This window comes from Astyanax mexicanus, chromosome 4 (genome assembly GCF_023375975.1).
Source record: "Astyanax mexicanus isolate ESR-SI-001 chromosome 4, AstMex3_surface, whole genome shotgun sequence".
NCBI classification, from domain to species: domain Eukaryota; kingdom Metazoa; phylum Chordata; class Actinopteri; order Characiformes; family Acestrorhamphidae; genus Astyanax; species Astyanax mexicanus.
In genome coordinates, this window is record NC_064411.1 from 52,665,191 (window position 1) to 52,679,820 (window position 14,630).

The 14,630-nt window shown below is 35.8% G+C and overlaps 1 protein-coding gene across 1 annotated transcript in view; it reads right to left on the minus strand.

The window, feature by feature from the left end:
- The window catches only part of mkxb (mohawk homeobox b), a 32,532-nt gene extending 27,760 nt beyond the window's left edge, over positions 1-4,772 (minus strand). The window contains exons 1-2 of the mRNA XM_022678683.2: positions 4,685-4,772; positions 1,993-2,295 (exon numbers count right to left, since the gene is read on the minus strand). Of these exons, the coding sequence (XP_022534404.1) occupies positions 1,993-2,168 (176 nt within the window). The 5' untranslated portion in view covers positions 2,169-2,295; positions 4,685-4,772. The remainder of the gene's footprint in view (positions 1-1,992; positions 2,296-4,684) is intronic.
- Between the last annotated feature and the right edge of the window lie 9,858 nt (positions 4,773-14,630).

Sequence of the window (14,630 nt, forward strand, 5' to 3'; positions counted from 1 at the left end):
GTGGAAGGATACATGCAATAGTAAAATAGTCCCAAAACACTGTTTTATAGTAGTTCTGAGAAGTTTGGAGGAGCCTTTGGGGTACAATTTACATCTGTTATTGGAGAAGGTTACATACAGTGCATTATAAGTAAAAAACAATCCCAAAACAATCTTTTATATTAGTTTTGAGAAGCTTTATGTCAGATTTATAGATTCATAAGTAACATGGTCACACTATTTTATGTGGTAGAGGGATATATGCAAGTAAAACTGTTCCCAAACAATATTTTATAATAGATCTGGGCTACAATTTATCATCTATTGATGGTGGAGGGATACATGGAGTGTGTTTTAAGTGGAATAGTACTTAAACACTGTTTTATTATGGTGGAGGGATACATGCAGCCCAATATGAGTAAAATAGTCCCCAAACACTGTATTACTGTGGCAGAGCAATTTATAAGTAAAATAGTATTGAAACACTGTTGTATTATGGTGGAGGGATACACACAGGGTGTTATACGTAAAATAGTCCCCAAAAACACTGTTTTATGGCAGTTTTGGAACTATTTTGTGATAAAATTAATATATATATTTAGGGTGGAGGGATACATGCAAAAGGGAAAAAGGGATACATGCAGGATGTTTTAAGCAAAATAGCCCACAAATACTGTTTAATTATGGTGGAGGGATACATACATGCGTACATTAATAAATAAAATGCTCGCAAAGCACTGTTGTATTATGGTGGAGTAATACGCAAAAAAATATAGTTGTATGGTACTCTTGAAACTATTTTGGGCTAAATTAACATCTATTCATGGTGCAGGGCTACATGTAGATTTCTAGGTAAAACAGTCCCTAAACACTGTATTTTTTTGGCAAAGGAATTTATAAATGAAACGGTCCCACAACACTGTTTTATTATGTTTGTATTATGGTGGATGGATACACTCAGTGTGTTATAAGTAAAAAAGTCCCTAAACACTGTTGGTACTTTTGAAACATGTTTGGGCTAAATTAACATTTACATCTGTTTATGGTGAAAGGATACATGCAGGGCGTTACTGGTAAATCAGTTCCCAAACATTGCTTAATTGTGGTGGAAGGATACATACAATAGTAAAATAGTCCCAAAACACTGTTTTACAGTAGTTCTGAGAGCTTTTGGACTAACAATGACATCTGTTTAAGGTGAAGGGATACGTGCGTGATGTAATAAATAAAATAGTCCCGTAACATTATTTTATAATAGAGTAGCAGAAACATGTGGGCTAAAATATAAATCAATTTAACACTGTTTTATATTGGCTTTGAGAAGCTGATCAGGAGTAAAGTAATCAAAAAACACTGTTTTCAATTAGTTTTAAAATAAATATTTGATGTTTGGCTAAAATTAATATCAATTTAGTTTAAAAGGACACATCTTCCTGGGTTTTATAGTAAATAAAATGCTAAACATTCCATTTTAAATTATACAGAAAATTGATTTAAATATCAGACCCTACAAATCAAGCTGATTAATTGTTTTAATCATGTTTTATCATGGCGGAGGGATACACAAAAATACTGTTTATGGCACTTTTGTAACTATTTTGGGCTAAATTAACATCTATTTATGGTTGAGTGATGATACATGTCTTTTTTTGCGTACCACTCCACCATATGGCGGAGGGATACACACAGGGTGTTAAAATAAAATAGTCCCTAAACACTGTATTATTGTGACAGAGGAATTTATTTATGAAATGGTCTCAAAACACTGTTGTATTATGGTGGAGTGATATGCAAAGAAAAATGTTTCATGGCACTTGTGGAACTATTTTGGACTAAATTAATATCTATTCATGGTGAAAGGATACATGACAGCCCACAAACACTATTTAACTATGGTGGAGGGATACATGCAGCCCAATATCCAGCAGGTTCTGTTCAAAAACTTAACCAAAAATCCATGAACTAGTTTAGAAATCATGCAGATTAGTCGTGTAAAACCCTTTCAGGACGTACCTGTTCCTCCTGTGTTTGAGACCCCCCTGCTCCTCCAGCCCCTTGTGTCGGGACAGTAGATCTGGATGCTGTCCATCTATCACCTCTAAATAGTTCAGACTGTTCCTCTCCACGTCTTTCCCGCTCTCCTCAAACCGCAGGTGCTCCTCAAACTTATTAAAGACAATGGTGCTCATCTTCACTCTGTCTTCTCTGAGTCTGGTCCAGTTTTAGTCAGTTTTACTGAGAGTGTTTCTAGTTTTTAAAAGCAGGAATGAATCTGTACGTCCACAAACTGTCCACAATCCGTCTCGTCTGATCCCCCTTGGAAATATAAAATATATAAATAAATATACCACTCATAAAACATTCATAAGAGAGCATTCAAGCAATGTTTAGTAACGTTATTTGCAAGCTGGAATACTCTACAGGAAACTCTGAACCATTTTAAACTTTTCATTTAAAGTCTGTGACTGTTTTAACTGAGTTTATCCATTCCCTTGCAATTATTTTATTTTTTATTATTCTTACTTTTTTATTTACTTATTTTTATGTATTTATCATTTTTTTGTTTTTAATTTTTAGGTTCTTTGTTCATTGTTATTCATTTCATCATTTCCCATCACTCTTATCATTTAGTTTTATCATTTACTTTTACTATTATTATTTTTTCTTTATTTTATTTTCTTTATTTAAATTTTTATGTGTTATTTTTTGTGGTCATTGTATTTAAATGTTCTTATTTTTTAGATACATTCGTTATATTCTTCTATATTAAATGTATTTATTTAAAATGTGTATTTCTTTGATTTATAAACACAATTTTTTCCTATTTCTAATTTCTTATCTAATGTTTTTAATCCCTTTATACTGTAAATGCTCGGCTGCACTGTAAATGAGGGTCACCTTTAATGTAATACTGAGGTAAAATAAATGTTGATTAATTGATTGATTGATTGATTGATGAAAAAAGGTTTCAGGAAGGTTAGCCTGTAACATTACAAAAATAATGTTCCAGGCATGTTATGCAAACATGTGACTTTATAAAAGTGATTTTTCACATAACATTTCCAGCTAAACGAATATACTAACACTACTGAAACATTATAAGTAACAAAAATAACATTGAAACAAGTGAGGATGCAGTGGCGTTAGTTGAACGTTTAAAACATTGCATAAAAACGTTATGAGAACCTCAGAAAACTGAACAAACTAAACATTCTAAGAATGTTAACTGCAACACCAAAGCAACCACCTGGGATACCACAGCTGTCACTTTAAATTACAATTTAAAAACTCCCATAGAAGCCAAAGTGTAACATACAAATAATCATGTTTAACCACAATACCAAAAAACATAGCAATCGCCTAGCAACACTCTAGCCCCCTTCTGGAACACCACAGAAACCACCTGGGATACAACAGCTATCACATAATACAGCGGTGTAACTGGTGAAAAATCCCATCAAAGCCACCTTGTAATACATTTATAACCATGTTCAACCACAATACAGAAAAAAATAAATGCAATCACCTAGCGAAAGAAACAACACTGTAGCACCAACGTGCAACATCACAGCAACCACCTGAGATACCACAGCCATCATTTTAAACAGCAGTGTAACTGGTGAAAAACCCCGTAGAAGCCACCTTGTAACAAACTAAAAACCATGTTCAACCATATTACCAAAAAGCATAGCAATCGCCTATCAACACCCTAGCACCCATCTACAACACCACAGCAACCACCTGGGATACAACAGCCATCACTTTAAACAGCAGTGTAACTGGTGAAAAAAAATCATATCATAAGCCTCCTTGTAACACATTAATAACCTTGTTTAACCATGATACCAATTAAAACTTAGCAATCTACTATCAACACCCTGGCACCCTTCTGCAATTCCACAGCAACCACCTGAGATACACCAGCCATCACTTTAAACAGCAGTGTAACTGGTGAAAAACCCCATAAAGTCACCTTGTAACACACGTATAACCATTGTCAACCATGATACAGAAAAAATAATTGCAATCGTCTAGAAACACCATAGCACCCACATGGAACACCACAGCAACCACCTGGGATAGAAAATAACAATGTAACTGGTGAAAATCCCCATAGAAGCCACCTTGTACCACTAATAATAATAACCATGTTCAACCATGATATCAAAAAACATTGTCAGCCACCACTTTAAACAGCAAAATAACTGTCCGGAAACACCATATGAGCCACCTTGTAAGAAACTAATAACTATAAATAACCATGATACAAAAAAACACCCTAGCACCTATCTGCAACACCACAGCAACCACAGCCATCACTTGAAACAGCAGTGTATAACTTGTGATAAACTCCAGAGTAGCCTCCTAGCAACACCCTGGTAACCACTGTGACTGAAAACAGAATTACAACTTTCTAGAAACCCCATAGAGACCTTCTAGTGATAGCCTAGTGCTATGTTAACACTTAGATATCATCTGATTTGATTGGTTTAATTCAGAATCAGTTTGAGATCAAACGAAGATGCTTTTCTTCAAAGGGTTTTTTGGATAAATGCCACAAAATAACTACGTTTTTTATATGTAACTAAAAGTGGATTTTGAAGAACTTTTTCCATTAAAAGTGCATTAAAAGCACAGATGATGCTGAGGGTCTGAGTGCACTATAAGGGTTAATAAAAGGGTTAAATTAGAGAACTGAACTCACCTCCTCTCTACTTCCATCCATGTGCTGCTGCTGCTGCTGCTGGATCTGCAGTAGAAGCTCGAGCGGCTGCTGCTGCTGAGTGTAGAGCTCCTCGTGTGCCGGTGGGCGGGGCTTCAGCTGCATTTATTTATTCACCCACCCTCACTCACTCAGGCCACGCCCTCCTGCACTGGGATTGGCTGGTAGTAGCACCTACATGAAAAAAGATAAATCTGCAGAGCTCTGATACTATTACTACTACTACTACTACTACTACTAATAATAATAATAATAATAATAATAATAATAATAATAATAATAATAATATTAATATTAATAATAATAATAATAATAATAATAATAATAATAATAATAATAATAATAATAAGACGAATGATGATGATGATGATGATGATGATATCAAAGATAGATATATATCTACCAGTGGGGACCAATTGGGGAACAGTCTTGATAAAAATTGAAGAATGTGTTGCTCAATCTGCAAATTTATACAAATATATTCTGTATGAATTGTTGAAATGTTGTTTTTTTATTCTTTCTTTCTTTTTTTGTTTATTTCTTTCTTTAAAAAAATTATTTAGAATAATTTAGAAAATAATTTAGTTATTGGAAATAAATTAATACATAAATAAAAAATAAATGATGGGGAACATTATAACCACATAATCAACAAACACAGCAATAAATATATAGCAATACATGTATAAATAAATAATGCAGTATAGCAAAATCCACATCCACAGCAATAAAATAATAAAAAAATGAATAAAAAAACTAATAATGCAAGAATAATAACAAAATTAACAACACAATCCAAAAACATAACAAAAACATAAAAACAAATAAAAAAATAAATAAATAAGTTTGAATAACCTCAAAAATAATACTAATGTAAATATTAAATGATCACATTTACATTTTAATCAATAAACCATAATAAAAGGTGAACTTTATTACACATACAGTGCTATATAAAAAAAATATATTTATTTATCAAACCATTTAATACAAACAAACAAATGAAAAATCAATCAATCAATCAAAGAAGAAATGAGGTGTGGTCCAGGTTTGTGGCAGTGCAGGAGACTGAAGGTTCAGAAGGTCAGGATGGACAGAAGGCCACCCAGATGGACCAGCGTCCGTTTTTCTCATCACAGCGATTCCCTACAACACCCTGCAGCCAGACAGCGCATTCCTCCACTGCAGCACAGGCATGTAACACACCGCACACCCCATAAACCCCTCCCACCCCTCAGAGATAGCCCTGTCTCATCCCGGCCTCGCTGACTCCACCCACACCAAAAACATGAGAAAACAGGGGGAGACAGGGGGACACGGTCAGGCCGAGACGTCCAGTTCATCTCCAGGAGCTGCACTGTCCTCAGAGCCGGAAAACACATTTCCATATTAAAAGAAAAGATAAAGTCCCAGCTGTTTTCAAGGAGAGAGGAAGATACATCCATTTAAAACACCACAGCAACCACCACATCCACCACTTTAAAGATCTCATTCCATAATTTTTAAATTAATTTTATGAAGGAATGTCATGTGTGAAAAAAAGTGCTCAGGTGTTTCTATTTAGCCCTGCTTTAGTTCACTGGTCTCTGAAGAAAGACAGGTTTTTGGCTCTTGCTCATGAATATTCATACATAAGTTTATGCAAATACATTTCCTCTGATTGGGTAACAGCACTGCAGCAGAGAACGCCTACCTGCCTTCCCCCCACAGTCAGTTTTGCAGCTCTAAAACTCAAAAGGACAAAATGTTTTTTTTTTTTTTAGAGATACAGCTTTAGTTATATAGATATAGCAATGAGATCTAGGTAAAGTTAACCCTTAAACTTCACTTAACTAAGTCTTTTCAGATAAATTAACGCTACTAAACTCTTACCTCTGGCTTGGTGATTCGCTGCTTGGGCAGTTTCTCCACATCGAAGCTCCAGAGTCCGCTCTATATCGTAAAATCTGAACCAAATGGCACCTGCTTTGACCGGTGTTCTGTCGAGTTGTGCAACCTTGTCAAACTTTGCTTCCGTAGTGAATATTTATTTAAGGTCTCTGTAAAACACGGAATCCACCGGAGATCCGATTTAAACCTTACTCGCAAAACAGAGATATAAACAGAGTAAACAGAGCTGTAAGCTCCTTCTTAGCTATAGCTCCTAATGCTGTAGCCCCGGGTTCAGCGCCACCTCTGGCCATGTAGTCACAGGTCGACACCATAACGTCTCTCTGATCAACTTGTATTTCCGAGGATTTTCTTTTACTAGCTACTGCAACAACCTTGATTCCACACCCTAGCAACCATCTGGGACACCACAGCAACCACCTGGGATACCACAGCCTACTGTACATCTACTGCTACCTGTTTTGCACACCCTCCACTAGCAACTATACTGAAGATTAATGGGAGTTACATATTAATTTTGTACAGTAATTGCTACTGATATTACGATGATTCTGTCAGTAAAACTAGCTATAATAAGCTTTATGTGGAGGTACAAGTTTTGATTTATTTTATTGATTTATTATTACTTTTATTTTTTTATCTATTTATTTATTATTTATTATATTATTCATTTAATCACTTCTTATCATTTTTAACATTTTACGTTACTTTTACTATTATCTATTTACTTATTTTATATTTTATACATTTTTTTACTTTTTTATGTGTCAAATTTGTTTTTTTAAAGTACTTTAGAATTTATTTTTGTTTTACATATATGTTTTATTAAATGTTGATTTAAAATTAGTACTTCTTTTATTATTATATATATATATATATATATATATATATATTTTACTATTATTTATTATAATTTATTATTAAATGTGTTCACTTCCTTTGATGTTATAAATGCTCGGCAACATTGTAAATAAGGGTCACCCTCAATGTTTTTCCCGAGTGAAAATAAAAGTTGATTGATTGAAAGAAGATTTTTTTCTCTTTAGTCTGCAAAGTTGCCCTGCGACATTAATTGTGAAATTTGCTGTACAAACAACTTTGAACAGAATTAATAAGGCATAGCACTGTAACTCTAGCATCCTCATTATGTTTGTTCTGCAGCGTTTTTATTATATTTTCCCACTGTAATATTATAAGAAGTTAAAACACAGTCGTCTGTGCTATCACGAGAGTTAAGTCTCTAAACGTCCTCGTTCAGCAGGGCTTTAGAGCTGCCCTTTGGTCTGAGGCTCTGCAGCCTCATATGAAAAGCTCTGGTTATGAGGTTGTAAATAGTCAGTGCAGAAACCCAGCTGTACAGTTCCTGACGGCACGGCGTTACCGTACCAATTAGAGGCAGCTCGAAACCACAAACACTGCTGCCACGAAATGCTCTGCGACAGACAATAAAACGACACGCTGTACCGCCGCCGCTCTCATGGAATTATTATGAAATTACCATTTACTCAGTAAGATTTCACAAAAAGGCTTTTGTGCCGTTACGTCACCGTTTCTAACCACTGTCACTTTTTGCATTGCTGACACTTAGCCTGTGCCAAAGAGTCTTTTCTCATAGTCTGCACTTTACTGAACAGGAAAATTAATACTTTGAAACCAATGGAAATCTGACTGACACCAAAACATTGCATCACAATGCTCTTTGCTATCTTACACCCCATCGCTAGTCTAGAGTTTAGAAACATTCTGGTCAATTTCTGGCATGTTGCTATTTCTCTATTTTGGCGGCGAAAAACACAGACACGCCACTGACTGATTAAAACCCTGACAACAGTCAATCATACATTTCTATTATTGCATCCTTGTTTTAACTTATTATAATAATAGACAGAATAAAGAAAAAAATAACATTGCTGTACCCTTAAATGAACTGCTGGCTTACCTTCACAGCAGGTCAGTATCCTTTGTTGAGGCACAAAAGCACCGCACTGTTAAGATACAAACGCGCCAAAGTCAGAGCTCACCTGCTCACTCTTAAAGGAAATGACATCTGAAACACTGATTGGTTTATTTCACGCTATGTCCAAATCGTTTTGTGCGTTTTAAGCTGTGCAAAGCTGTTTTTTTTTGTGCCCTCATGATACCTAAGACACACCTACATGCTCTAAACCAAACTGTGCGATCCACAACTGGCCGGTGTGCTATATGGCTGCTATACTTTAAAAGTGCTCTTAGATTTCGCCACGATTTGCTTTAATTCAGAATCCTCATTTTTTTAATGTGTTAATTTCGCAAAAAAGAGAAACACTGCCAGCTTGCTAGAAACTCCATAGAAGCCACCTAGCAACATCCTAGCTACATCCTAGTAACAGAAACCACATGGGACACCACAGACCTTTTTACACCAGAAATGAAAGGGTGTCCTGCAACTTTTGAGCCTAAATGTCTCTCTAAATGTCTCTTTTGTCTCACTTTATATAAATAATGACCTGCAATGAGCTTGAAGAGCAACCTTTCAGATCTCCCTGATCCCCACTGGATGAGCATTGTCCTGTTGGAACAGTGTAATTGACTTCCATTCCATTCCTAGTTTGAAAATAGGCCTTCCACCAGCACTAATGAACCCTATTTGGCAAGGGTGCAACTAAACAAAACCTATCCACCACTCCTTTTTATGCTTTATTTATCTCCAAACTGCTCCTGTGTTTGTATAAAACTGTATCATATAAACCAGAAAAAGCAAAATTAGCGGCTATACACCTCTTTGTCTCTGTTACTGCTGGTGATATAACAAACTTATGATATAATAACTTTCTAGACTTGTTCTTCCCACCTCTGTGTGTAACTATAGGTTTAAATAGGATCTCCGGTGGATTTGGCATTTTAAAGAGATCCTAAGACTAGGTCAGTGGCTGAACTGCACTTAACAGGGCATTATTACACATGTTGTAAAGTAACATATTACATTGCAAATTTATAGGTATATATTCCAAATACAAATATTGGCATTTAGAGCATTTATTTGCAGAAAATGAGAAATGGCTGAAAGTTCAGAAATCAATATTTGGTGGAATAATCCTGTTTTTTAATCACAGTTTTTTTCATGCATCTTGGCATCATGTTCTCCTCCACCAGTCTTACACACTGCTTTTGGGTAACTTGATGCTGCTTTACTCCTGGTGCAAAAATTCAAGCAGTTCAGTTTGGTTTGATGGCTTGTGATCATTCATTTTCCTCTTGATTATATTTCAGAGGTTTTTAATTTAGTAAAATCAGAGAGTATCTTATTACAGGACTACATTCTTTATATAACTATACAGTATAGAACTACAACGTGCTTCTGTATGATCAGTGGAGCTGATAACGGGTGTAAAAAAAAAACAAGGGGGTGGTCATAATGTTATGCTTGATCAGAGTAAATTCCATTATAAGACATAATAAGGCTAGGAAACCCCAGCTGTGGATCTGATTGGCTGATGGAGGGTCAGTGCTGTGTGTAATAGAGGATCATTCAGCTGCTCGGTCTCTCCGCCGTCAGTAACCAGCTCCACATGTCTTATCTAAATAAGCAGCGTGCCAAAACACGTCACCTCACCCCCTCGCCGCTCGCCAAACACATGGATTAGCTTCTGGACGGTTCAGACGTAGAGCTCTGGGTTAAATTGGTACTGACACATTAAATATTGGTACCATTCATGTCAAGGAAATAAAGTTATACTTAGTCTTATTACACCGTTCTCCATCCTCTCTCTCAGCACAGGAACAGCATTCTATAGGAACAGGAGCCGAGGAACCCGAGTACAGAGATACCCGAGTTCAGTCTGATTTATCAATAATCAGACATCCATACATTAATCAGAATAAATCATACAGTAATCTATAGCAGAACTAATCATGAAGTCTATCAAACTTTGCTTTTATTAATAGAAGTTTGTGTATTACTTGTTAATTGTCAATTAACTGTTAGTTAATGATAAAACATTTAATTTGTAATCAAAACTATTAAGTAAATGAAAGTAATTAAACAAAAAAACAATAGATAACAATAGATATTAATTTCAATAAAAAAGTATTATTTGGCAACCACAATTGAAATATATATATATATATATATATATATATATATATATATATATATATATATATGCTCTTAATTGTTACTCAAACATTATTATATAAAAAGAAAATTTCTTAAAATAGTTATTGTCTAAAATGTATTTAATTCAAACCCAATAATAACAATATACAACCAGGGAAAAAAAAGAGGCCAAGTGGAAGCTGGATGGTCACAAGCCATCAAAACAAACTGAACTGCTTGATTTTTTGCACCAGTAGTAAAGGCATAAAGTTATCCAAAAGCAGTGTGTAAGACTGGTGGAGGAGAGCATGATGCCAAGATGAATGAAAAATGTGATTAAAAAACAGGTTTATTCTGCTAAATATTAATTTTTAAACTATTTTTTGTTATTTCAGCCACTTTTCATTTTCTACAGATACATGTTCATCACAAAAAAAACAAGAAAAAGTACACATTTTAAAACTTAATTGTCTGTCAATCAAAAGCCATTGCTTGCTTTAAATCAAAAGTTCTTCTTATGGCTGTGAGAGCAGAAGACCAGATCAGATCAGAAGACCATTTGCACTGCAAACATAAACCCCAGCCTGATGGAAACAGTGGAAGATGAAGAGAAAAAGATGTCGAGTTATAGAGAAGTGGAGGATGAGGTCAGCAGCAGTGCAGCTACTCTCTGTTTAAGTAAGCTGATTAAACCCTTTGCTACCGAGTGAGAGCGGCGGAGTGAAGGTGTGGAATTATCCCGGTTTCAGCTGAGATCACTGAGCAGAACCGGCTCCTGCTGCCGCTGCCAGCTGGTGACGTGTGCTGGATCCCAGTAGGTGGTACCCGGTGATCATGTACGACTGTCGATGAGTTTTAAATGTTATACCAATCAGACTCTGTGTGGCCCGGCTGAGCTGGAATTTCCTTTCCATGTGTTTGACTGACAATCCCAGCCTTGTCTGCTCTCATAATTTCTAAAACATCGCTAATCAGCTATCTCCATGTCTAACAGAACCTCCAACCTCAGCGGGCCTCTTTACGCCATGTGTTTTCACTGGGCTAATAAATCAACCGGGCCCGAATATCATCCGCGGGGTCCGGTAAACGAGGCCTGACGACAAACCAGCGCTAGCGTCATCTTCACGTACTCTACTCGCTGTTTTGCTCATTAGCTGAGGAAGATGGATGATCACAAGCCATCAAACCACCAAACTGAACTGCTTGAGTTTTTGCACCAGGAGTAAAGCAGCATAAAGTTATCCAAAAGCAGTGTGTAAGACTGGTGGAGGAGAACATGATGCCAAGATGCATGAAAACTGTGATTAAAAACCAGGGATATTCCACCAAATATTGATTTCTGAACTATTAAAACTTGTGATATGAATATGAACTGGTTTTCTTTGCATTATGTAAAGTCTGAAAGCTCTGCATCTTTTTTGTTATTTCAGCCATTTCTCATTTTCTGCAAATAAATGCTCTAAATGAGAATATTTTTATTTGGAATTTGGGAGAAATGTTGTCTGTAGTTTATAGAATAAAACAACAATGTTCATTTTACTCAAATATAAGCCTATAAATAGCAAAATCAGAGAAAGTGACTCAGAATAATTTAGCTTGGCCAATTAACCAACCCACTCATATAAACTCCTCCTATCTCTTATAATCACAATAATTCCCACACTAGTGGACTCAGAACAGGATAAGCTTAATACCTGACTGGTCATATATAAGACCATATATTTAAATGTGCATTATAGTCAGAAAAATGGTAACATTTTAGTAACACATCTTTATTGCATGAATAGAGATGAGTAAGGCATCTTACCTGTCATTAATTTGAAGCTCCTGCATTAACCTAAGGGACTTCACACCCTCGTAACTCTTATGTCCATTGAAAGGCTTTTTTTAAACTCAATGAACCCAAAGTTCTTCTTCTACAGCACTGCTCCAAAGACTCTGCAGACTGCTGAACTACAGCAGATGATAAACTACTGTAGATCACAGAGACAGGGGTCCTCAAGGTGATGGTCTGACGCCCATTCCTCATGACGTGACCAGGGCGAAATTGTTCTTTTGACCCAGTTAATGGCAGGTCAGCGCATCGCAGGCAAGGACAGTAACTGGGACAGGTTTAATTCTGTCAGGCCTTCAGCAGGTGGAGGCTCTCTCTGATGGCCTCACCCCATTACAGCACAACACCTGACCAGTACAGCCTCAGAACACACACAACACACTGAACACTACACACAGATAAATACCAGCAATCTATTAAAAAAGCCTAAAAGTGAATGGTGCCAGAGAATATCTTAAACATACAGTACCAATCTTTTTTGTTCCTACATTGTAAATAAAAAGTGAAGTGATTCAGACTATGAAGGAACACATAAGGAAGCATGTAGTAACTTAAAATTACTGTTAAACAAACCAAAATACTCTGTTAAGAAGAATTTGCTGCTTCTAACTTGCAGTGTTTAAGTCTGAAAACTCTTGCTCTTCCTTTCCTGGGGTCATCCTAATGAGTGCCAGTTTCATCATCATCATGTTTTTGATGTTTTTTCTGGTGACTGCACTTGAGGCTACTTTCAACGTTCTTGAAATTCTTCTTTTTTTGGATTGACTGACCTTCATTTTTTACTTGAAATGAACGTTAAAAAGTCATTATACAGCTCTGGAAAAGAAATTAGAGCACTTAAAAATGAGAGAGATGAGTTTCTTTGATTTTCAGCAAATTGAAAACCTAATCTAATAAAATTATAATCAAGAGGAAGATGGATGATCACAAGCCATCAAACCAAACTGAACTGCTTGAATTTTTGCACCAGGAGTAAAGCAGCATAAAGTTATCCAAAAGCAGTGTGTAAGACTGGTGGAGGAGAACATGATGCCGAGATTCATGATTCAAAACTGAATCAAGTAGGGATAAGGCATAAGGCATACATCCCTGCCACAGAAGAACTGTTGGCTTCCTAAAGATCCTTCAGGAAGTTCAATGAATTAATTATTTACATTATTTTACACAGTGGAAAAACATGTTTCGTCAAAGGAACACACCAGGACTTACTCACTTGAAGTGAGTCCAGAATGAATGGGTTCATAGGAAGCAATTACGCAAAATCAGAGTTTATATTTTATACAGAGTTTATTTTTATTCTGAAATATGTACTTATGCCCTCAACACAGAACTATATATCAAATGTTTCAACATTTTTAAAGGTTTTATAGTATTCTAGCTCCAGTATCAGCTCACCAACCAGTCAGCACATAGTAGTAGTAATTCTAGCACCTTTACTGCCTAAAACCTTTACATTTACTGCAGAAAAATAAAATTATATAGGTTTTAGTAAAATACATTATTTGACTTTCTAAAATTAGAGGGATACTCAGAACAAGTACTTAATTTCTATTTTAAATAAATAGTTTAATTAAGCTTTAGTGCTAATCTGTGACTCTGTAATTTTTGAAGTTTTTGTAAAAAATCTTAAAACAGTCGCCGACCGAAAAATTTTGCTAAAATCGTTTAGTATGAACTAGGCATTAGATCAGGGGTGTCCAAACTTTTTTTGTTGGGGGCCAGAAGGAGAAATATATTTGAAGTCAGGGGCCACAGACTCTGTAATAAAACACATAATGAAATATACCACTTTAAATAATACATTTTACTTACTATCTTTATATTTGACAGTGTTGTGTAAACTAAGATTTTTCAAATTGATGTTTAATTTCATGATTTCTGCGCTAGAAATGCACACCCTCTCCGCTTTTAGACTCTTTGCTCTGTTTTTCTGTGCTAGAAATGCGCACTCTCTCCGCTTTTAGACTCTTTGCTCTGTTTTTCTGCGCTAGAAATGCGCACTCTCTCCACTTTTAGACTCCTTGGCCCGTTTTTCTGCGCTAGAAATGCGCACCCTCTCTGCTTTTAGACTCTTTTGCCTGTTTTTTTGCGCTAGAAATGCGCACTCTCTTCACTTTTAGGCTCTTTGG